The following is a 24,570-nucleotide window of genomic DNA, read 5'->3' as shown; positions in this document are numbered from 1 at the left end:
TGGGGTTCTGTGGATGCTTCCAACACAGACAGGAAAACCTCAGGCTGTTAAGTTCATCCACCTTCCCTTTCAGAAGGTGCAAACTCTGGTCGCTCCCCTGCGGTTGGGGAAGAACAGATTATCAATATATCCCACCGCAATCCCAATCCAACTGGCAAGATGATGGTTCGGTGGTAAGCTTGGCTTGGTAAATCAACCAACAGCGGGTGTTGATTAATTGCTCAGTGGAGCCGAGATATTAAGGGCACCCTTTGGAGACAATGGGACGCAGGTGGCGCTGTGGGTTAAACCACAGAGCCTAGGACTTGCTGATCAGAAGGTTGGCGGTTTGAATCCCCGCGACGGGGTGAGCTCCCGTTGCTCGGTCCCTGCTCCTGCCAACCTAGCAGTTCAAAAGCACCTCAAAGTGCAAGTAGATAAATAGGTACCACTCCAGCAGAAAGGTAAACGGCGTTTCCGTGCGCTGCTCTGGTTTGCCAGAAGCGGCTTAGTCATGCTGGCCACATGACCCGGGAGCTGTACACCGGCTCCCTCGGCCAATAAAGTGAGATGAGCGCCGCAACCCCAGAGTCGGTCACAACTGGACCTAATGGTCAGGGGCCCCTTTACCTTTACTTGGAGACAATGGTTCTGGGAGCGTTACTGTCCTAGGGAGTTTGGAAATGATTTCTTAAAGGGGGCTTCTCATTGAACCATACCGAGGCCACTTGGATAAAGGAGATGAACTGGCCAATTATCTCAAAAAGACACTAGTATGGAGTTTTTTGACAAGTGGGAAGATTAACCGATCAATTTATCTGTTAAGAATTCAGATTATTCATCCACTAGACATTCAGCCGTGGGTAAGCAGACCGTACAGGGATGTGCCAAGAGTTCCAAGCTGAATGGGTGGGAGATGCAGGCAGAAGCCGTCCTTCCGCATGTGCTGCCTGGATCTGTCCCCTGCGATCTGACCTGGGAATCCACCTTTGTTCCTTTAACAAGGCTATTAAAAATTAAGCCAAGCTGGCTTCGCTGCCCATACCCTGCCTGCGTCCTAAAGAGGATTAAAGCATCACAAAGAACAGTCAATAAAAAGCAGGGGAACATTAATGTAGGGTATTGTTTTGTAACCACACACAAAAGGCCTCTCTCTTTTTTTAAGCCTCTGGTAGAAAGGAAGACGTTTAATTAGCACATTGCTAAGACAGTAGCAAGTGAGAGTAAGTAGCAAGGAGCTGCTCACTGCAGCTAGGGAAACTCGTAGCTTCTCGGTCAGTGTCTTCAAAGCAACAAGCAGAGGAGCCAGAGGCATATTGATTTACAAGTCTGGGAGGGACCCCAGAGACCTCCTGCCAGACATACCAATTCTGCAATGCAGCTCGAAACGCATAACCTGCTTGCAGGCTTCCTAGAGGCATCTCCCTGGCCACTGAGAACAGGGGGCTGGACCAGAGGTGGGTTTTTAGGCTGATGTAGCTGTGGGGCTCTACTGGTGTTGTTAAAAGCATCATTGGGAGGAAGGCTAAGCCAGGAGGTAGCGACTAGGACAGATCGTGAAGCTGAGGCTCCAATACTTTGGCCACCTCATGAGAAGAGAAGACTCCCTGGAAAAGACCCTGATGTTGGGAAAGATGGAGGACACCAGGAGAAGGGGACGACAGAGGACAAGATGGTGGGACAGTGTTCTCAAAGCTACCAGCATGAGTCTGACCAAACTGCGGGAGGCAGTGGAGGACAGGAGTGCCTGGCGTGCTCTGGTCCAGGGGGTCACGAAGAGTTGGACACAACTAAATGACTGAATAACAACAACAGCAACAAAGCGACTAGCCCAAGGTCACACAGTGAGATTTGTGGCTGGAGGGGATCTGAACCGGAGTCTCTCCAGACTCACACCTGATGTTCTCTCTCCCCGTTCATGTTCCCTGCTCAAAACGCATTTGCAGTCTCGGGAATTAGGCACTCATTGCAAACCCAGATTTGAAAATCAATGTCCTCCTGCCTGCAGACTGTTTCACCAGAGTGGTCCATGCACTGGTTAGCTCCTGCTTAGACTACTGCCTTGTGCTCTATGTGGGGCTACCTTTGAAGGTGACCCAGAAACTACAACTAATCTGGAACGCGGCTGCCAGACTAGTGACCGGGAGCAGCTGCTGGGACCATTCAATGCCAGTCCTAAAGGATCTACATTGGCTCCCAGTAAGTTTCTGAGCACAATTCAAGGTGTTGGTGCTGATCTTTAAAGCCCTATACAGACTCAAAGGCCCATTATACCTGAAAGAGCGTCTCCATCGTTCAACCCGGACACAGAGGTCCAGCTCCGAGGGCCTTATGGTGGCTCCCTCACTGTGAGAAGTGAAGTTACAGGGAACCAGGCAGAGGGCCTTCTCGGTAGTGGCACCCTCCCTAAGAGTCACCCTCCTATTGGATGTCAAGGAGATAAGAACTACACAACTTTTAGAAGACATCTGAAGCTGTACAGGGAAGTTTTTAATGTTTGATGTTTTACAATGTTTTTATATCTGTTGGAAGCCGCCCAGAGCAGCTAGGGCAACCCAGTCAGATGGGTGGGGTATAAATAATAAAATTATTGCTATTGTTATTTATTATTAGTAGTAGTAGTAGCAGTCAGGGCAAGGTGTTTACAGGGAAATCATAAGAATGCAAGAAGAGTCCAGCGGGATGAGATGAGAAGGTCCATCTAGTCAAGGATACTGTTCCCCAGAGCCAACCAGGTGCCTCTTCCAAACATTAACCCCACATTTCCTGGACGGCTGCTTGCAACAGAAAGCAGTATTGGTTCATCAACCAGCCGCGTTGGCTAGGTCTGTCCGCAGGTTGGGAAAGGTTTGGTTAAGGAGTTTTATAGCTCTGTAGCAATGTCATATTATGCTGAACGCTGGGAAGGGTTCCTTTGAGATCTGGCCAGAACGTTGCACTTCTCCCTGTGGAAATTATTTCAGGTTTCCAAAGCAAAGGTACGCTTTGTGTCCCAAAGTGATTGTGTATCCTGGCAACTGAGCAGCACGGGCTGTTTTGTAACCGAAGCAGTTGCCTGTTCTAGCTTCCTCCACTCTGGAAAGAAGCAACTGCTCCCCGGTTTTCTTAGCCTCCCACTCCCTTTTCTGGAGAATCACAACTCCTGAAAGGGCTCTCTATATGGCTTTAGAAGAGGATTAGACGAATTAAGCTATCTAGGTTGGTCATCACAGAGTCAGTGAGGGCCACCAAGCGGGATGACTCTAGAAGAAGATTTGGCAAATTCATGGAGGGCTACTAGCCATGGCTAGGCTCTGCCTCCACAGCTTCTGAATACCAGTCGCAGGAAACCACCAGACGGAAGAGCGATCTGGTGCTGGAATCCTGTTTCCAGGCATCTTTTTGGCCACTGAGAACAGGATGCGGGCCTAGATGGGCGACTGGCCCCATCCAGCGAGTCCCTCTTAAGTGCTCATAATGCAAATGGTCAAGCTTTGTTAGAAAACGCCAATCAATTGATTGTGAAAGCCCCTTCTGGGATCACAAGTACCCAAATGCTTTGCTTCGTGCAATGTAGTGTTTGGCGCAAAATCCAGCACTGCCTGCCTTGGGTTCAATGGGAAGGGGGGAATTGTGGGGGAGGTTGGGAGGAGTTAAGCAACTCACCGATCGGAATGCAGCTGACACCAAGTTGGAAGGGAAGATGTTCCTGCGTGGAAAAAGAGAAAAACAAACATGAAAAACAGGGTTCCAGAGGGAAATAGCCTCTCTCAATCAACAGGGTACTCTCAACACACCCTCTTCACATTCCCCAAATCCTTGCAGCCCAAGTCCAACCTTCGCCCTCAGCAGTTTCTATTTGCAGTGTCCTGCATACACCCCAAAGTCAGCTAGGGGTTCAAGGGTGGCCCTTCTGCGGTACTCCAGATGTTGCTGGACTCATCATTCTCCCTAGCAACTGGCTATGTTGACTGTGGCTGATGGAAGCATCTGGAGCAGCGGTTCTCAACCTGTGGGTCCCCAGGTGTTGTTGGACTACGACTCCCATCATCCCTGAGCTCTGGCCTTGCTAGCTAGGGGTGATGGGAGTTGTAGTTCAACAATATCTGGGGACCCACAGGTTGAGAAAGGCCAATCTGGAGGGTCCCACAAGTTGGTCCCCCCATGCACTAGTTGCAGACCTCCAAAAATAACTTCTCCCAACTTAAAGGGCAACAGGGTGCTCCCGAAAATTTTACTGAGACCAAAGCACACAAATCAGAAGCTGCAAATCCACACAAACACACAGAAGCGTTGACTAGCTCTTGCGTATCGATGGCAAACCTTGGAAATATTGTGTGTGTGTACTCATGCATGCGTTTGGGCTTGCAGTTTTTGGAGACTCGTTTGCAAGGCTGATTTGCCTGCAAGCAAATTCCAACTCCTCACTAGAAGGTGACCACTTGCGAGCTCGATGATGGTGACAAAAACACCAGCCTCCCACAGAGCTCTCCAGGACGCTACCTCCATAACGCTTCCCAAAATGCATTTATTTTATTTCATTAGCTATATAATGACCCCTTTTCTCCCAAGGAGTTCAAGACGATGTACGTGGTTCTCCCTTCTCCTCAATGAATCCCTACAACAACCCTGTGAGGTAGGTTAGGCTGAGAGACACTGACTGGCCCAAGGTCACCCAGTGAGCTTCATGCCTGAGTGGGGATTCGAACCCTGGCCTCCTAGGTCCTAGCCCAACATTAACCACTACACCACGCTGCCTCTCACAGGAATGTCCAGGCTCCACTGGGTCAAACCAGAGCGGCTCCTTTTATTCCAGTATGCTGTTTTCATTGCTTGTTAACCAGGTCCTTCCAGGTAGCATCCCTCTGTCTTGAGACACAATGGAGTGCGCCTCTGAGGGTGAAGTCAAACTACTGCATTAGCAGCACGGAAGTGACCTCCTTGGGATTCAAGCCTGGGCAGAGTATCTGGAGGTCCTGGGCTGCCCAGACAGCAAGACTCCCCTCTCGGCCTCACTGATGTGGCCAAAGGAAAGCAGAACAAGACGTTTGGCCCCAGCCTGGCTGCACGAATTGCCTGAAGGAGGAATGCAAGGCACCATCCAACTGCCTTAGGGACTCCCCTCCGGATTTGTGCAGGGTTTGCTCCTAAGCCTTTTCTTCTCCCAAAGATTTCCCATAAGGCAGCAAAGGTATGGGATCACAGTTTCTCCTCTGTCCTACGGGACCGCCTCTCCCGGTATGCCCCGCGGAGGACCTTAAGGTCCATAAATAGCAACACCCTGGAGGTCCCAGGCCCTAAGGAAGTCAGATTAGCCTCAACCAGAGCCAGGGCTTTTTGCTACGGGGCATGAGAGATGGGCAGCCATCACTCGAGATCTGATGAGCATAAAAGCGCATCATTACTTCATAAATTGTAGGAACTTAACCCATAATTGAACAACACTGGCTCCGACCTGCTGGAACGCTCTGCCTCATGAGACCAGGGCCCTGCTGGATCTGATTTCTTTCCGCAGGACCTGTAAGACAGAGTTGTTCCGCCTGGCCTTTGGGCTTGGAATCAACTTGATCCCCTTCCCCTCTTTCCTTTCTCCTTCTGTGATGGAACTCCTATTTGGGGACTTCCCTGGCTTTTTTCTGGCCCACGTACGACCAGTCTGGATAGTCGGCCTTGGTGAAGATTTGACATTTTCATCCCCTGAAAGTTTTCGATTTGAGTTTCTACTGAAATGACACTGCATTTTAATGTTGTATTTTAATCTTGTTTTTAAGTTGTATTTCAACGAATTGTTTTTATACCTGGTGTTAGCCGCCCTGAGCCTGGTCTTGGCTGGGGAGGGTGGGGTATAAATAAAATTTATTATTATTATTATGTGCCAGTGTGCTTATTATCCCCACATTTTTTTGCCAGTGTAGGGCTACCCAGAAAGCCCATGCCCCACTTCCAGGCTCCCCACTGCTGAGTCACTCACTTTGCTCACAACCTACAGTTCATTTCAGAGCCTGTGTACCTCCGTTCCTCCCGCCTCGCTGGGTCATCTGAGCCTTGGCCGAGAATAACCTGCTCCGTTGCCGTAACTCCTGGATAGATCGGATATCACAGTCTTCACCTTTGCTCACTAGGCTCCTGAATTTCCCCACACCCTAATCCCCTCTGGTCGCCACCTTTCTCCCCGCGCCATCAATTCAGGGCTTGGAACTGCCAGAGGATTAACTGGGCAGCACAAACAAGGTTAAGACTCCAATCCCGGGAGCGAGTGGCTGGCTCCATAGAGCAGAATACTGACCCACTTTGGAGAGCGGAGACCCCGTCAGCACTTAGGGGGGCAGCCCTACTTTCTCCTCTTGCAGCACAGAAAGGGGTGGCATGCCAGATCAAGGAGAAGCCCCCCAGCCCACAGGGAGCTACGTACGTGCAGACCAGCCCCTCACTTTCCCAACTCATCCTGCAATACTACTACTAATAATAATAATTTTATTTTTTATACCCCACCCATCTGGCTGGGTTTCCCCAGCCACTCTGGGCAGCTTCCAACAGAATATTAAAATACAATAATCTATTAAACATCAAAAGCTTCCCTAAACAGGGCTGACTTCAGACGTCTTCTGCTATTTGAAACAAGTGACTTCGGATGCAGTTATTTGGATGCAGCAAATTGTTCCGTCTCCCTGCACCCCAAATTCTATTTCAGAACAAGCACCACCCCACTCACCCCGGCACAAGGAAAACAAAATCAAGGCGCAGCAATCCACATCGCCAAAATTGTTATTTCTCCGTCGTTTTTCAATAGCCACCCGACAGGCTGGAATTCAACAGGTGCGGCTCACTACAAGGAGCCAAAGCACCAACCCATCAGAAGAGGGAGAGCAATCAAATCAGCGCCCTATAATCAAATCAGGAGCGGTGGAAAGCAAACAGAAGCAGGAAACAATCCAGATCAGGACCAGAGACAGAAATAACAAGGTTAAATAGCCTCCTGTAGCCTCCATAAAGGGGTGGGCTGTTAAACCTGGCGCCCGAAGGCTATTTAGCTGTCTTTTGGGACGCCAGATGCAATAGTGGTTTGCTACGGGGTGTGAGGAGAGCTGGGCAGCCATCACTCGAGATTTGCGGAGCATAAAAGTGCATCATTACTTCATAAATTGAAGGAACCTAACCCATAATTGAACAATATTAGCATAAATTAAATTATCAGCCGTCCACAACGACCGTGCGAGGTACGCCAGGCTGGGAAACAGTGACTGGCTACTGGGGCAGACTAATTTATTGCTTCCCAGGTCAACTATGTTGGTTAAGCCATTATGTCAGATGGCTGTGGCAGTTTCTTTCAAGCTTTTAAGAGTCTCCTTTTCTCCCCCCCCCCCCATTTCCTTCTTTGCTAGATCTCTTCGTTTTCCCTCACACTGCTCTTTCCCAGCGCCAACAATCCTGCTTTTAGTGGACTTTTTCACTCCCGTGCCCTTCCAAATTTACTGCAAGGGAGGAGCAGCCCTTCCCATTTTGGGGGGCCGGTGGGAGCATTTGGAATTTTGAGAAAGTGGCAAAATGGCTGCCATTTGAGGAGGGGGCCGCTGCATGTCACAAAATGGCCACCCCATCTAAAAATGCAAAAAAAGAGGGCCGCAAAAGGATGTGGGTGCGCCCCACGCCCGTATTAAACAGTGAGCGAAACACACTTGCGTGAGCCACTGCCATGTTTGCGCATAGAGAAGCGCTCTGCAACCTCTCCTCAGCTCAGATGGGCGGGTGGGCATGTCAAATCCTGGCCTCCAGAGAAATGTGGGCATGTTTCAGGGAGAGATGTTCCTGAGAAGGAGAGGCCGAACCTCGGGAACTGAGAGGAAAGTGTGATGGACTCTTGCCTGCAGTGGATTTCAAGGGGGAGAATTTACTAAGACCTTTCACAGGACGTTCTGTCGGGTGCGCCACATTGGCGGACCCCACCCCACATGAAAAGAGCATTAGTGGGCCAAGGCCTTGCATCCGAAACATAATTTTTCAATTCTTCATGGCTGTCATGTGTAATAAACAGAAATCTGCCCTTATTTCCTTATGGGGAACACAAGAGCCCTTACAGAGTCCTTTGCAGGTTCTCCATCGGTCGGAGAAAAGAACAGAGGCCAACCAGAGAATACTGAGAAGCAAAGCAGCTCGTAAGCCTGATCTTTATTGAACTGTTGCAACAGGGTGCTCCCCTTGCACTCAGGAAAGAACCAAGGTGTGCCTGCCCTTATATAGACATTTTAAATTCCCTGCCCTGGAGCTCAAGACCACCCCTCCATACATCATACCTACATCACAGAAAAGGCGGTCTACAGCAGAAATCTGAGTGCCTTGTTTATCTCATCTGACAGGTTACCCGTTAATGGTTGGATACCCTGGGGAGCCTGGCCAGTCTTTTGTAATGATAAATACTTATTCCTGAGCCAGGTCACAGGCTCACCCTATTCATACACAGACATACCCTTAAGACAGGATTTGGGAAGGAAAAGACAATGGGGAGGCTTTTCCATTTTCCTTTGACCTAGCAGTGAAATATTTGAGGTCAATGTGGGAGGGACAAAACGCTTTCAGGACTTTTTCTGTGGGGTTTCAGACATGCGGTTTATATATGCAGTTATGAACATATTATATATATATAAAACCATAATTTTTTTTTTATTTCACATAAAAACAGAACTGCAGCATATCAACCACAGGCAAACGGGTTATCAGACTACGATCGGACTTCTCAAAACTCTGTGTACTGTTCTGCGGAACACGCGCCATTCTGTTTCATGCTTGGAAGACATAGGTGGCCACCCATGGGTGCAACACTAGATGCTAAACTTAGAGGAGCAAAAAAATTATGCAGAGAACTGTGCCGTTACATTGACTGAAAGCTGCAAAGATGCCAGGGTGAGATATCACAGTTCCTGCAAAGCACTTGACAGATGCATCCTGTGATAAGATGGATTTATTTTATTTTATTTTATTGGGGGGGGGGATATTACACAAAAGGGGAGAAACTGGATACCAGATCAGAAAGAAAACCATCTTTTGGTATCTTTTGCTGCCTCTGTGCCCAGCACACCAGCTGACTGCAACCAGGCAAAAGGCGACTGCCGCACGGCTAATTTCGAACACTGATATATGTATGTACGTCTAACATAGCTGGATACAACCCACATGGAGATTTCATCTGAACCTCTCTTACAGTGAATCTGAGCCACCACCTAAAGGAATTTGACCTTCCCGACTCATCGCTCCCTTTTATCTCATGCCTCCATTTATGAGAAATTCTTTCTTCGGAAACCCAAGGCGACTGCTCTGCACCAACCAGGCTATTTTCTACTTGCAGGTATGTCAGGTTTGAGAAAAGCAGGTTACGGCCCTGCCCTGCACAGTGCTCATTATTGAATGAAGGGTCGAGTCTCCTCTTATCTCTTTCCGAAAGGAACAATCGTATCTGAAATGTTGTCTGTTATTATAACTGAGCAGCTATTTACCCTGGGATGAAGTCTCCCATTTCCTCTTCCAGCAATCTCCTGAGCTTCTTTCTCCTCCTCAGTTATCACCCTTACAGCTTTAGGGAAGAGGACAAAACTAACTGCATTTGCTCCTGCCTAAGTCTTCCAAGCATCTTAAAAAGTAGAGACATCACCTTGCCAACAAAGGTCTGTATAGTAAAAGCTATGGTTTTCCCAGTAGTGATGTATGGAAGTGAGAGCTGGACCATAAAGAAGGCTGATCGCTGAAGAATTGATGCTTTTGAATTATGATGCTTTTGAATTCTGGTGCTGGAGGAGACTCTTGAGAGTCCCATGGACTGCAAGAAGATCAAACCTCTCCATTCTGAAGGAAATCAGCCCTGAGTGCTCACTGGAAGGACAGATCCTGAAGCTGAGACTCCAAGACTTTGGCCACCTCATGAGAAGAGAAGACTCCCTGGAAAAGACCCTGATGCTGGGAAAGATGCGAGGGCACAAGGAGAAGGGGACGGCAGAGGACGAGATGGTGGGACAGTGTTCTCGAAGCCACCAGCATGAGTCTGACCAAACTGCGGGAGACAGTGGAAGACAGAAGTGCCTGGCGTGCTCTGGTCCATGGGGTCACGAAGAGTCGGAGACGACTAAACGACTAAACAACAACAAGTCTTCCAAATTATTGCTCCCAATGCCTCCATTAACCTTTCCACATGCCTCCCAGATGTTTTAGGCTACAAACCCCTATTGGCCTTACTGACTAGGACTGGTGGGAATGGCAGTTCAAAACGTTTGGAGGGCACCAGGTTGGAGAAAGACGATTTAAAGTAGCGCCACCTGCTCCACCCCCTTTCTGTAGTTTTTATATCCTATTGAATCTCACCCATTCCACATTCTGGGATCTCAGGCATTCCAGCTCCCCCGTCCAGATTTCGACGGTCTCGATCACTAGCAAAACAGACACGGTTCCCCTTGCTTTAACCATGGTTAAGCCGTATGCCTGAACCGTGGCCAAAGGCTGGTGATCAACCGACATGGGGAACCAAAATTAAAAGCGGTTTGCATTTGACCGTGGTTATGCCTGCATAAAGCCAGCAACGTCTGAGGCAGCTTCTCTGAAGAAACTCCTGGCACATGCTCTCCAAAATCACCTCTTCCGCCCCAGCCCAGAACAGGTACATTTTTGTTAGACTGTGGCTACAAAGGACAAACAGCGGAAAGGTTTGAATTCCAAAACCTTCCAAGCACCCTCCCGTATAATGACTATCATTTTAGAAAACTCGGGAACCCAAAGACATCAATCAAGCAAGAGAGCAGAGGTCCTCATTTAAGAACCGCTGGTTTAGATCATAGAATCATCTTCTTTGGCGATCACTTGTAGCTGAGTAAGTTTGTCTTCCATAAACACGGTTTTAACAAGGAGTCCGTGAGTGACTGTAGAGGCCAATTCTGGATCCACACGTCCTTCCACAGTGGGGTCATTGGTTCCCGGGTGGAAGTTGGTCATGGTGTGGATTTGCCAAGCGTGCCTTCCTCTGAGCACGTTTCTCCCTTGCGTTCTGAGTTCGAGTGTCTTCAAAGTCCATGACACCTTTGGTAAAGGCTGTTCTCCAACTGGAGCGCTCGCAGGCCAGTGTTTCCCAGTTGTCGGTGTTTATACAGTACTACATTGTTTTAGATTTGCCTGGAGACAGTCTTTAAACCTCTTTTGTGGACCACCAGCATTACGCTTTCCATAGAATCATAGTTGGAAGGGGTCCCAAGGATCATCTAGTCCAACCCCTTTGCATGAATAAATGTCATAGCCATACTGTAAAACTGGGGTCCATGCAGCCCACAAGATAGCATCCCCCCCCCAATGTCTGTCAAGGCCTCTGTTCCCAGCCACCCCTGTTCATTTTCTTGTAACTGGGAGGTGGTTTTTATCCTAAATGTTTGAGGGTTCCCATCTCCTTTTGCACCAGGGTGGCCAGTGTAAGGCTTTTGCCTTTTTTGGGGGGGGGGGAGTCTCTAAGTCTCAACAGGTATTCATTTGCGCACAGGGTACAGTGATACCTCAGAAGTCAAACAGAATCCATTCCGGAAGTCCGTTCGACTTCCAAAACGTTCGGGAACCAAGGCGCGGCTTCCGATTGGCTGCAGGAAGCTCCTGCAGCCAACCGGAAGCCGCGACGGATGTTCAGGTTCCAAAGAACAGTTGCAAACCGGAAGAATCACTTCCGGGTTTGCGACGTTCAGGAGCCAAAACATTCGACTGGCAAGGTGTTTGACTTCCAAGGTCTGAATGCATTCTGTGGTGCACATGTAAGCTTCTTAGACTTACATATGTCAGCCTGGGGCTCCCAGGATTTTGGACCCCCGATCTAAAAAATAGGGTGCGTGTTCAACTAAATTTTACACAGAGTAAAAGGTAAAGGTAAAGGTACCCCTGCCCGTACGGGCCAGTCGTGTCCGACTCTAGGGTTGTGCACCCATCTCACTCAAGAGGCCGGGGGCCAGCGCTGTCCGGAGACACTTCCGGGTCACGTGGCCAGCGTGACGAAGCTGCTCTGGCGAGCCGGCACCAGCGCAGCACACGGAAACGCCGTTTACCTTCCCGCTATAAAGCGGTACCTATTTATCTACTTGCACTTAGGGGTGCTTTCGAACTGCTAGGTGGGTAGGACCTGGGACCGAACAGCGGGAGCTCACCCCGCCGCGGGGATTCGAACCGCTGACCATGCGATCGGCAAGTCCTAGGCACTGAGGTTTATCCACAGCGCCACCCGCGTCCCTTTACACAGAGTAGACGCTTTTAAATTCATGAGCATGACTAAGTTAGGCCCATTCATTTCAATACATAGTAAGACTTGGCTGAGTGCCACCTGGGGCTCTTGAGGATTTCCACCCACCCCTAATTCTCAGGAATTTGGAATTTTCCTTTTGCTCTCAAGCCCAGAAATAAGTCATCTTTTTAGCCTAAATGAACTGTTCTTTAGCTCTCTTTTTTTTTAGGGAGGAAACACACACAAAAAACCCAACCTCACGACATCAGCAAGGAAACTCAACACCCGACGCATGTTGCATCAGATTTCGGAGGACAAAACCATCCTTGTCCCACCCCCTTTTCAGAAAGAACCGAGTCAAAGAAACAGACGGTGTACAGAAATAACTGCACGAAAGCATCGTGGCAAACTGTCTCTCCTTCCCTACCGCGACAGTGCCCAAGTTCCATTATGAGCAGCCGAATTGCTGGAAGACCCTGCGCAAAATACCCCCTGCACGAAGCTCTCTGAATTAGCTCCTCTCTCCCATCTCTTTTCAAAGCACCTTCCCTCTAACGGCAGGCGTTTAAATGTCGGCTCTCATGACTCAGGATTCCATGCGACTCATAAACTACAGGCGCTTCTGACTCTGCGTGTAAAAATCATCGCCACCGCAAGGATCTCGTGGTAGTGAACTGTCTGCTTGGAAATAAGCAGAGAGGTTTATTCCCAGGGTTGATGAAGTTCACCAACGTGTTCTCTGCCTATCTTTTTTAAAAAGAGCCTGAAGGGCTGAAAAATCAATTTTTTGTGGGGAGGAGAGAAATGAGGGGTGATGACACATTGTGAACAACGAGAGGGAAGTGGACCATTCTGCCTTTCTTGAATTCTCAAGAACCATTTGCTGTTTGTCTAAAAAAACAAAACACCATAGGCAAAGGACGCTAGATTTATTATTGTGTTCGCAGAAGGCTAGCTGAATCTTACAATTCTAAGAAGTGGAATAGCCTGTCCTCCGATGAGCACATGGTCAGCTTCTGACTGCTTCTGTGAATGGGCCGCTATGGCTGTTATGGGCAACATAAACATAGAACTGCAGAGTTGGAAGGGACCACAAATGATCATCTAGACCAACCCCCTGCAATGCAGGAATCTTTTGCCCAACGGGGGGCTCAAACCCACAACCCTGAGACTGACAGCCTCCTGCTCTACTGAATGAGGATTAGGGGGTGCATAAACTCAGCAAGAAGAGACACAGGTGGCACTGTGGGTTAAACCACAAAGCCTAGGACTTGCCAATCAGAAGGTCGGCGGTTCGAATCCCTGCCACGGGGTGAGCTCCCGTTGCTCGGTCCCTGCTCCTGCCAACCTAGCAGTTCAAAAGCACGTCAAAGTGCAAGTAGATAAATAGGTACCGCTATGGCGGGAAGGTAAACGGCGTTTCTGTGCGCTGCTCTGGTTCACCAGAAGCGGCTTAGTCATGCCGGCCACATGACCTGGAAGCTGTACACCGGTTCCCTTGGCCAGTAAAGCGAGATGAGCACCGCAACCCCAGTCGGCCACGACTGGACCTAATGGTCAGGGGTCCCTTTACCTTTACTAAACTCAGCAAGAAAAGGACTTAGCCAATGGGGTTTTCAAAAGTCTAGTGAAATTCTAATGCAACAGATTAGGAGCACCAGCACCTAGCCTCAGACTTCCTGCTGCTCCCTTCACCCCCAAATACACTCCAGTTCAATCCAATTTCTTGGTCCGGGAAGGGAGTTTGCTGCTTGCCTCCCAAATGGAAAACGGAGGCACAATTTGCCAGCTGGAGGCCAGCCAGCTGCTCAGAGCCACTGAAGGTTGCAAGTTCAAGGCTGTTGTGCAAGAGAAGCAGTGGGAGATGCCTCTTTAGGGAAGTCCCAGAGCTCAGTGGGAGAGCAGAGAAATTAAATGCAAAAAGGTCCCAAGGTCAGTCTGTGCTATTTCCATGTAAGGATGGAGAGGGGGAAAGCTGCCAGTCAGAATAAGCAAGATGAACCAATGCCCTGGTTCCGACTTGGAGGGCAAAGCACAGCGTTGTTCGCCCAATTTGGGTGTAACAGTACAGTTTTCCGGGAGAATTGCAGCTCCAGTTCTCTGGAATCAGCTCCCGGCTGAAATTAAGCAAGCCCCAAGCATTCTTGTCTTCAGGCAGCAACCGAAAACTTATCTTCTTAAAGGGCCTTCCTTTGAGCGTGACTCAACAACTTTTGTTGTGTGGTGACTCAGCAACTCTTAAACTGGTGTGTGCATTCCATTTTCTGATACAGTCATACCTCGGGTTACAGATGCTTCAGGTTGCGTTCTTTCGGGTTACAGACCGCCAAAACCCGGAATTACCAGAATGGGTTACTTCCAGGTATCGGCGGTCATACATGTGCAGAAGCGCTAGATCACACTTTGCGCATGCGCAGAAGCGCAACCCACGCGTGCACAGACGCGACGCTGCAGGTTGCGAACGTGCATCCCGCACGGATCACGTTTGCAACCCAAGCATCCACTGTCTTTATTGTATGCAAAAAACAAACAAACCCAAAACCACGACCCTTCCAGAGACATGGGGGGAAAAGAGTTCTATCACAGTCTTCATCAACTTGTTGCTCTGCAGATGTTTTTGGGGTTGTTGTTGTTGTTGTTGTTTAGTCGTTTAGTCGTTTAGTCGTGTCCGACTCTTCGTGACCCCATGGACCAGAGCACGCCAGGCACCTCTTTCCTCCACTACTTCCCGCAGTTTGGTCAAACTCATGCTGGGAGCTTCGAGAACACTGTCCAACCATCTCGTCCTCTGTCGCCCCCTTCTCCTTGTGCCCTCCATCTATCCCAACATCAGGGTCTTTTCCAGGGAGTCTTCTCTTCTCATGAGGTGGCCAAAGTCTTGGAGCCTCAGCTTCACGATCTGTCCTTCCAGTGAGCACTCAGGGCTGATTTCCTTAAAAATGGAGAGGTTTGATCTTCTTGCAGTCCATGGGACTCTCAAGAGTCTCCTCCAGCACCATAATTCAATAGCATCCATTCGTTGGTGATCTTTATGGTCCAGCTCTCACTTCCATACATCACTACTGGGAAAACCATGGCTTTAACAAACTATAATTCTCAGCCAGCTGCGCCAGAGGGCACTAGGCTGCGTTAGGATCTCCAAATAGCATTCCTGCTCCCAGGAATGCCTGGCAAAACCCACCCCTTTCGCTGAGCGGTCTTCTCTGCCCCCGGAAAGATCCTGTTTCTCTGCAGCCAGAGCCTTTACGTAACCACTGCCAGCTTCCTCCATCCATCCACAATGGCTCGATTCAGAGTCGCTCAGCATTACCCCAGGTTCTGGAAGGTCACAGCAGAAAACTGGATTTCCACTGGTAGGTCACAGCGGAAAACTGGATTTCCACCCACAGCAGTAATCAGTCGATACAGCTCCACCCACAAACGGGGAGCCCCAGATTGAGGTCAACCTGAAAGACACCCTCTTTGTTCCCCCAGAGTGGCAGAGGCAGAGGACTAACCTGGCTCAAGCTCAATGTCAGCATTAATAAAAGCTCTCCCTCCCATCTCTGCCTCGTATAGCAAGGGGTTTAGCTCTCCTGCAGCTCAAGCTTATCAAAAGCACAAGTGACAATTCTATTATTCTGCTTTATCACCAGCTTAGACCAAAAGTGAACCCAAGGCCAAAGTAACTTCATTTGCAGAAATTTAACTCCATGCATCTCTTAACTCCACCGCTTCTGACGCAACGGACTACAGCTGTAGCTTGGAAGTTGAACGGAATCTGTTCCAGAAGTCCATTTGACTTCCAAATTGTTCGGAAACCAAAGTGTGGCTTCTGATTCACTGCAGGAAGCTTCGGCAGCCAATCGGAAGCCCCGCTGGGATGTTTGGCTTCCCAAAATAGTTCGCAAACCGGAACAGTCACTTCCGGGTTTGCGGCGTTTGGAAGCCAAAATGTTTGAGAACTGCGGTGTTTGAAAACCAAGGTACGACTGCATCGGGGCGCCTCTTCTGGAAGCTCTTAAAGGACAAGTTTCCAAATTTGATGGCGGCAAATTATTTTGAAAGAGCTGCAGCGTTCGAGCTCAGAAACAGCAGGGGCTACGCAGAAATGGCAAAGCTGACGGGGAAATTAAGAGATCAAAATGATGAACATTTCACAAAAGAATGGAGGCCTTTCTCGGACTATTAAAAAAAATATACTATAGTCAAACGAAATCGCGGTCAGGGTAGGAGATAGAAGCAACGGAAGCAAAATGACAAAACAACTGTAATAGAGAAACTTTGTGTAATAAAGATATAGTGCCGTAGAAAAGTTTTGAGTAAGAACACTGCTGAAGTGGGGAGTGGGAAGTCAATTTACAAAACTATTTGATGTGAAAACGTTAGGGGAAAGTTAATTTAAAAAAAGTATTAAAAAAAGAAATGGGGAGCAGAGCTTTCCCCATACAGAATTTTGGCAAAATTCTGAACAAAACTGGTTTTCTGGGCTTATCACCGGAGTGATGCAAGCAGCTGTTTTGGAGGGTGGACACACCAATCGGATTGTGGCCAATATAACAATTGAAACTGCATGACCTCTCTGGTCTTAAGGCAGGGCGACGTCAATAGCCTATTTGCAAGCAGGCAGGGCAACCGTCTTTATGAGATCGTCTCTCCTTCAACTGGAAATAGTCCAAAGGGAAAAAGCTGGACATGGGTCACATCTTTGACTCAGCAAAGGTGAGCAAAGGTAGAGAGAGGAAGCTACCCCACTTGTGTGAAATGCCAGGTAAATTGATAAAAGCAGGGGAACTGCCCCCCTCAAGGCTTGTGCTTGCTAGAGCATTAGAAATGGTGCAATTTTTTTAAGCGGGGGGAGGGGGGAGAAGCATACACAGTAAAGAATGCAGTTGAGCTCCCACCCAGGCACCCTCAACCTGGTGCCCTCCAAGTGTTGCTGGACTCCAATTGATGGGACTTGTAATACCCAGAGGGCACCAAGTTGGCAAAGGCAGAGTTCACATGTATCATATGCAGTGTTAGAAACTCAGATATATAAACCAATGGCCAAACGGCACCTTAAACCTAGGTTACAGTCACCACAACCAAACGTCTGGGCGTCCTTCGTTTTTAAAAGACAGTGGAATTTATTCTTATTCTTAACTCCATTTCTATGCAGCTTTGTATTGTAAAGAACAGATCTCGAAGAGACTTACAGCACATTGAAACGTCAAGCCAAACAATCCAGAACAAAACAAAGTCAAGCTTCGAGGGAAATATTTCAGATCCTTTTCTATGTGACGGTTGGCTTTCCCCAGTCCAGAGACCTCCACGTGGTCTCAATGGGACCCGCGCCAGTCGCAAAACGCGTCTGCCTAATTTCTAACACTTGTTGTATGTGGGAGCGGCAAAATGCTTCTGTGTATGAGACCCTAAAGAGGTGCAACCAAGGTTAACTGGTAGCCGAGGTACAATTTTATTAGATTTTCTCTCTTCAGCATTAAGACACTGCTTGTGGAGGCAATAGCTTGATGCTGTAGATCACCCTGCTAATGCTTTTGTGCCTTCCAGATGCTCCACCCCCATCGTTCTGCCCGGACGCTGAGGTCCAGCGCCAAGGGCCTTCTGGCGGTTCCCTCATTGCGAGAAGCAAAGCTACAGGGAACCAGGCAGAGGGCCTTCTTGGTAGTGGCGCCCGCCCTGTGGAACGCCCTCCCATCAGATGTCAAAGCGATAAATAACTACCTGACATTCAGAAGACATCTTAAGGCAGCCCTGTTCAGGGAAGTTTTTAATCTGTGATATTTTACTGTATCTTTGGTTTCTATGGAAGCCGCCCAGAGTGGCTGGGGAAACCCAGCCAGATGGGCGGGGTACAAATAATAAATTATTATTATTATTATTTTGGAATCCAGAGCCCATCTGCCCCTGCCCAAAGGACCAACGGTTGTGGAAAATGAGCTGAAACCCCATTATCCTGGAGGTTAAGGAAGGCAATTCAACCAGTCCACGTTCTCCTGCAACAGTCTAGTTTGTGGTTGTTGTTACATGCACAGAGGGGTTTTTTGGGGAGGAGGTGGAAGAAAGTAGGGGGCAAGGGTTACCAGAATACCAAATTTGGTAATGGGCAGGTGGTATAAAAAGGCTTCTATACCCCCCCCCCGGGGGGGGGGATGTTAAAACCCAGCCAGCCCTGAAATTAAAGATTCCCATCTTGGAGAGGGTAGAAATTATCTCTACGTGGCACCCACAACTCCAAGCTATGCGGAAAAACGGTCTTGCAACAGATCCTGGACTGGGAGCATGTGTCCGGGCAGAGGAAGTGGGGGAACTGGTTCTTGTTATTTCTTAGCTTTCCCCAGCTCCTTGGAACTTTGTGTCTCCGGGGCACAGCGCCCGGGCAAGTGCTTTGCCGTGGCAGGTGCCCAGAGGTTGCAACAGTGCGAGGAAAACTGGAAGAGAACAACCCACACGATCACAAAACATTGGGCCATCTATTGTGCATGCATCACATGGGGTGTCAGTTCCAGCTGGTAGTCTGGGCTGGGAGCAGGGATTTCTACACAAGTTCTCAAGTACTCTGTAGCCAAAAAAATCTGTTATATAAATACTGTATTAGCTTATGGTCTGGGTAACTACAATAACCTTTTCTTGTAATATATACATTTGTTGCTGTGCTGTTCTGTTTTCTACTACGTATTTCTTTTCTTCCTTTCTTCTTTTTTGTATCTTATCTTACCCTGTCTGCATGTCATTATGTATTCTTTTATCTTTCAATAAAGAATATGAGATAAAAAATAAATCTGTTTTACGCATGGACAGGATGTTCCAGTGCCTCCAAGATCCAGGTCAGATAAAGAAAAAGAAGGTGGTTCTCGTAATTTTCTATCTGGCGTGGTGACACAAACACACCATTATTGCAGCTCTTCGGGCTCTCGGGCAGAAAACATCTTCATCACCTGATGCTCGATTCTATTTTTAACCAGCGATACAAAGACTGAACTTGGGTCCTTTTGTGAAAGACTGTTCTATTCCATTGAGGATCTGTGCTTCCTCAAAACAATTCTAACCTGGCCTGTGTATGACCAGAATGAGGTGGTGGAACAGACTGCAGCAATTGCACATTTATGGGGCTTTTTGTTGTTGTTAAATCCCTCTGCGACAGAAAGCCAGCCCAGTTGGCAAAGGTCTTGGACACGCCACAACTACCTGCCAGGTGAGTGTTAATGTCGGCAAGCATCCCAGGAGATGCTCGCCCCTCTGCCTGTCAGGTTCCCACAAGAGGAAATCTGTCTAGAGGACCTGGAGATTAGTCCCGTATTATCTTTGCACAGCTATCATTAAACCTGCGGAAATGAGCGTTGCATGGTTGCCACAGCAACCAGCAGCACAACTAGCATTGGGCAGCGGGGGGGGGGGGGGCGAGGAGGGGAGAGCATTTTCAATGAAAGGCGACCTGCAACGTAAACCAGAATCGCCTCCCCAGGGGAGACGCATTCAAAGAAAGCACTGCTTCGGCAGAATGAGCCCAGAATGAGCTTTTGGGTGATTGCTATTACTCCTAGGAGGCATTTAACCAGTCGATGGATCTTTGGACTAACCCCGCAAGGCACTCAGTACAAAGCTGGCATGCTCTGGGTGATGACATCTTCAGTCCACCAGCTCTCCTGACCTGCAGATGAGCAGCAGTGATGGAGACGTAGGACTTTTAAACCAGGCGCATTTTGCGTCTGGCTTTCAACTAAAGTGGTACCTCGGGTTACAGACGCTTCAGGTTACAGACTCCGCTAACCCAGAAATAGTACCTTGGGTTAAGAACTTGGCCTCAGGATGAGAACAGAAATAGCACGGCAGAAGGAGCCCCATTAGCTAAAGTGGTACCTCAGGTTAAGAACACAGTTTCAGGTTAAGAATGGACCTCCAGAACGAATTAAGTTCTTAACCCGAGGTACCACTGTACTTGCGACCAAGTGAAGATGCCTGGGTGCCAGGAGCAGTCACTATTAAGAAGAAGAGATCAGGAATAGGCCAATATATACGTAGATTATCTCGGGATCAAGTGACTTTTCTTCTTTTAAGTTCTCGAAGTTCTTAACCCAAGGTTGTCCTCTGAACTAGCCAGATGTTTAACTGAGAATCAACCGCAGTCTGGCTTTCCTTGGAAAAATAAGACTTAAGAGCCGCCCAAAAATGGCAGCTAGACATTCCATTTTGGTGACTGTAACCTTAGTCTAAGGCACCTAGCTTATATATCCGAGTTTCTTTCTAACAGGCGCACCGTATGCTAAAAGAATAAGGATGGGGTCCACAAATACAAGGCCTGCATCTGTTGAAGACTACTAATCTAAGACCGCCATCCAGTTTTGCCGAAGTGGCCCGTAATCAGAAATGGCAATTCGATACCTTCAAGTTCCTTTTCCAAGTGGGGCTACCAGCCAATTGTGTATAATGAGATGTTTTCTGCCACCAAATAAAACAGTATACCAGCAGTCTCTTAAGCTGGTGCTACTCCAGATGTTTTGGACTCACTGTGCTGGTTGAGGCCTCAAAGGGAGTTGTAGATGAAAACATCTGGAGGGCATGAGGGGAAGAGAAACCTGGCGCAAGGTCTCCGCATCCCTCTGCAACGGAAGCAGCTGTTCTTTGCCACAGCCATCTCTGCCCTGACAACGTGTTTTTCACACTTTTCACACTGCCCAGAGAAGGCCCACCACAACCACCCTGGATTCAGCAAGAAGATGCAGACGCCACCCTAATCCCGGCACATTCCAGGCCTCCCACTCCTGCACCCGTCCAAAATTTCCATTTTCGTCAGAAAGGATGACATTATTTCAAAAACTGCCAGGAAGGGAGCGGGAAAAGAGCCACGACGGAGAAGGATGACCATCTTAGAACATTCTGTACCCCCATCGGTGGGGGGGGGGGGGTACTCTACACCCTGTGACCAATGGCCTTTCTGGAAGGGCGTATTTTAGCCCAGATTGAGACATTTCGGCCCTTTCCTCTGGTTCTCTGGAGGGGGCAGGGAGGTTTTCCCGTTGGTTGGGAGAAATGCGATCCTCTTACACCGGATTATATTCCAGCTCATAAAGGCATGCGTGACACGGAGGGTGGAATAAACAGATCCAAGAAAATGCGAGAAGACAGAGAGGCAATGTTTGTCCTCGCATGACACACCATCCCAGGGTTTTTTTTTAAAAAGAAGCATTCCAGGGCCATGTCCCACAAACAAGAGGGAGGAGACGCATGAACACATGCTCCTTGTGTTTCCACTAATGTAATGCATATTTTGGCCAACAGGAATACAGTGGTACCTCGGGTTAAGTACTTAATTCGATCCGGAGGTCCGTTCTTAACCTGAACTTCTTAACCTGTAGCACCACTTTAGCTAATGGGGACTCCCGCTGCTGCCGCACCACCAGAGCACGATTTCTGTTCTCATCCTGAAGCAAAGTTCTTAACCTGAAGCACTATTTCTGGGTTAGCGGAGTATGTAACCTGAAGCGTATGTAACCTGAAGTGTATGTAACCCGAGTACCACTGTAGTTGGAATACAGTACCCTTTTTTTTTTAACTGATTGAGAATTGGTGCATTTTAAGCAATAAAGAGACAGCGCCCTGAACGCATCCAAATTACAAATTGTATAACTAGCAACCCACTGTAAGGCTTGATGGCTCTTGGTTAAGTGCACGAGCTACTATATGGTCAAGATTTTATGGCTAGTGATTAACATGCAAAGCCCTAAAAAAAACCCTTTGATATTCACACGCACCGCAGCCTGCAAAGCAACCACGACTATCCGCTTTCAGAATACACTACCCATGGGGCATGGCTTTCTCAGGAGGATCCGCCTAGGTGGCAAGTAACAAACCACGTCACATTAAAATGCAGTTAACTGCTCCTGCCACGTGTGGCTTTAACCCCCGGGTTCAGCCTTGACGGCGTTCCTCCTGGACGGTGGACGACAGCACCAACACTGGACAAACAGGAGTGCCAATGGGGAAGCGCTATCCCGTTCCTCACACTGGGTTTTCGTCGCTGCCTTCTGGCCATAGATGTACAGGCGATATTCCCTTTAAAATTAATTGCTCCTTTCCAGAGTTAGATGACTGCTTTGGTTTGCTGAAATGTGCAATTGTACAAAGTATAAAATGCAGTGTAAGCTATACAGTGGTACCTCCGGCTAAGTACTTAATTCGTTCCGGAGGTCCGTACTTAGCCTGAAACTGTTCTTAACCTGAAGCACCGCTTTAGCTAATGGGGCCTCCTGCTGCCGCCACACTGCCGGAGCCCGATTTCTGTTCTTATCCTGAAGCAAAGTTCTTAACCTGAAGCACTATTTCTAGGTTAGCGGAGTGTGTAACCTGAAGCATATGTAACCTGAAGCGTATGTAACCCGAGGTACCACTGTACTTTGTTAACCAGAAGGTTGACGGATCGAGCCCAGCCAGGGGCGGTTGTTCGCAGGGTTCCTGTTTTGCAGGGGATCCCTTCCACCTCTACGATTCCAAGAGTGCCTCTGAGCATGCGACGCCTGCAGAAACCCGAATCCCCCTTCCCCGCTCACCTGATGAGGTCGAGGAAGGAGTCGACCACTTGCTTGGCCTCGGGCACGGCCGCCTCGTCGCCGAAGAGCTTGGGGGCCGACGCCCCCTCTCCGGGCTTGATGATGAAGGCCAGGGCGACGCCGATGGAGGACGCCAGCAGGGTGGTGAGCAGGAAGAAGAGCATCGCCCAGCCGCCCAAGCGCCCCAAGGCAGCCGGGTCCAGGCTGGCGGCGCCCGCCACCAGGCTGCAGACCACCAGCGGCAAGATGATCATCTTCAGCAAGCGCAGCAGCAGCTCCCCGGGGAAGGAGAAGAGCAGGATGTCCACGCGGCTCAGCCCGCCGCCCGGCAGCTGCCGCACCCCGAGCCCCACCACCACGCCCGCCACCACCCCGGCCACCGTCAGCAGCACCAGCAGGTTGGCCCGCAGGCAGCTCCGCAGGCGGGACGCGCCCAGGCTGCTCTTGCCGCCGCCCTCGGGGACCTCCACTCCGACGTGCGCCGGAGCCCCGATGCTCCCGTTGGAGGCGCCGGGGAATTTCTCCGCCGCCATCGCGGGGCAATTAAAAGCACGCACAAAAAAAATAAAATAAGGCGGAAATGGAAAGAGATCTGGTAAAATGCACCAAATAAGGAATTTCTTGAGAAAGAAGCTGCAGCTGCGGCCAAGTTCCCACGGATAAACTTCCCAAAATCAGGGTGCGATTTGGTGCACAATGGAATAAGCGCCACGCGGAACCAGGTGGGGGGTTCCCTCGGCCAGATCAGGTGGGTCAAGCGGGATCCAGTGGATTCCTCGTGCTGCTGCTGCTTCAGTCTCCTCCCCAGGGAAGTTCCTTTAAACCACTGCGGGTCCGATTTCCACGTGGCCGCCCAGATCCCCCGCTGAACGGACCCGGCTCCGCTCTCCGCCACGCGGGAAGTGCCGGGGCAGTGCCCATGCGGCTCTTCTCTTTGCTGGGAGGACACGCCCCTTCTGGGCGGGGACGTGGGCGGTGGCTCCTGAAATTCGGCACCGGGTTGGATGAAGGGGATATACGTCATGAAGGGCGGGGCGCGATCGATATAAAGTGTTCCCTACCAGCGACGAGGGGGGAAAGGGGGCGGAGTCTCTTTGACGTCATATTCTTTAGGAGGGGAAAAATGGGCGGGGATTGGTGGGGATGGGCGGCCCAATGAGCCTCTGACGAGGTTTCCCGCCCAACAGGCCTTTTGCGCTTCTTTTTACCTCAGGGATGTTGCCTCAGCCGGTGGTTAGACCGCGCAAAAAAGGAGGCCCCTCCCCGCAGCTCTGAGTTAATTAACTTAGGCTAACTAACTACCTGGCCTACCCACCCTGCATACCAGAAAGTCATTAATGTGAACAACAACATTTCTATAAACATATTATTCAAAGGGTGAGGGAAGCTCCCTCTTCCATGGGCAGGTTTATCAGTTGCACACTTAGCATAAGGGCAGCCATGTTGGATCAGGTCAAAAACCTGCCTAGACCAGCATCCTGAGCCAACCAGATGCGTGTGTGAAACCCGTAAGCAGGACCTGAGTGCAACACTAACACTTCCTCACTTGTAGTTCCCAGCAACTTGTATTCAGGGGCGTAATGCATACCCATGGCTAGTAACTGTTATATACTGAAGTTCTCACCCTGGGCCAGCAGGGGGATACTGTAGATAGTTTTCACTCAGGTCCACATATGCAAATGAGGGATTGAAAGTGACGTTCAGTGATTGGATAGTTACAGAAAGTGGTTACTGTTGCGTTGTAGTGGAGCTCTATATAAGCAGGCTGGCTGCTTATATAGCAGTTCTGTTCTGGCCTGTGAATAAACAAGAGCTGTTTGAAGAATCGCTGTGTCGTCTGATATGTTCACCCAC

The 24,570-nt window shown here is 49.2% G+C and overlaps 1 protein-coding gene across 1 annotated transcript in view; it reads right to left on the bottom strand.

Annotated features, from left to right (window-relative positions):
- The window catches only part of SLC1A5 (solute carrier family 1 member 5), a 43,897-nt gene extending 20,239 nt beyond the window's left edge, over window positions 1-23,658 (bottom strand). The window contains exons 1-2 of the mRNA XM_028742150.2: window positions 22,717-23,658; window positions 3,625-3,667 (exon numbers count right to left, since the gene is read on the bottom strand). Coding sequence (XP_028597983.2) covers window positions 3,625-3,667; window positions 22,717-23,249 — 576 coding nt within the window. The 5' untranslated portion in view covers window positions 23,250-23,658. The remainder of the gene's footprint in view (window positions 1-3,624; window positions 3,668-22,716) is intronic.
- Between the last annotated feature and the right edge of the window lie 912 nt (window positions 23,659-24,570).

The sequence above is a fragment of the Podarcis muralis genome, chromosome 7 (genome assembly GCF_964188315.1).
Source record: "Podarcis muralis chromosome 7, rPodMur119.hap1.1, whole genome shotgun sequence".
Lineage (NCBI taxonomy): Eukaryota > Metazoa > Chordata > Lepidosauria > Squamata > Lacertidae > Podarcis > Podarcis muralis.
Note: the sequence above shows the minus strand (reverse complement) of the source record. Positions and strands in the feature narration are given on the sequence as shown.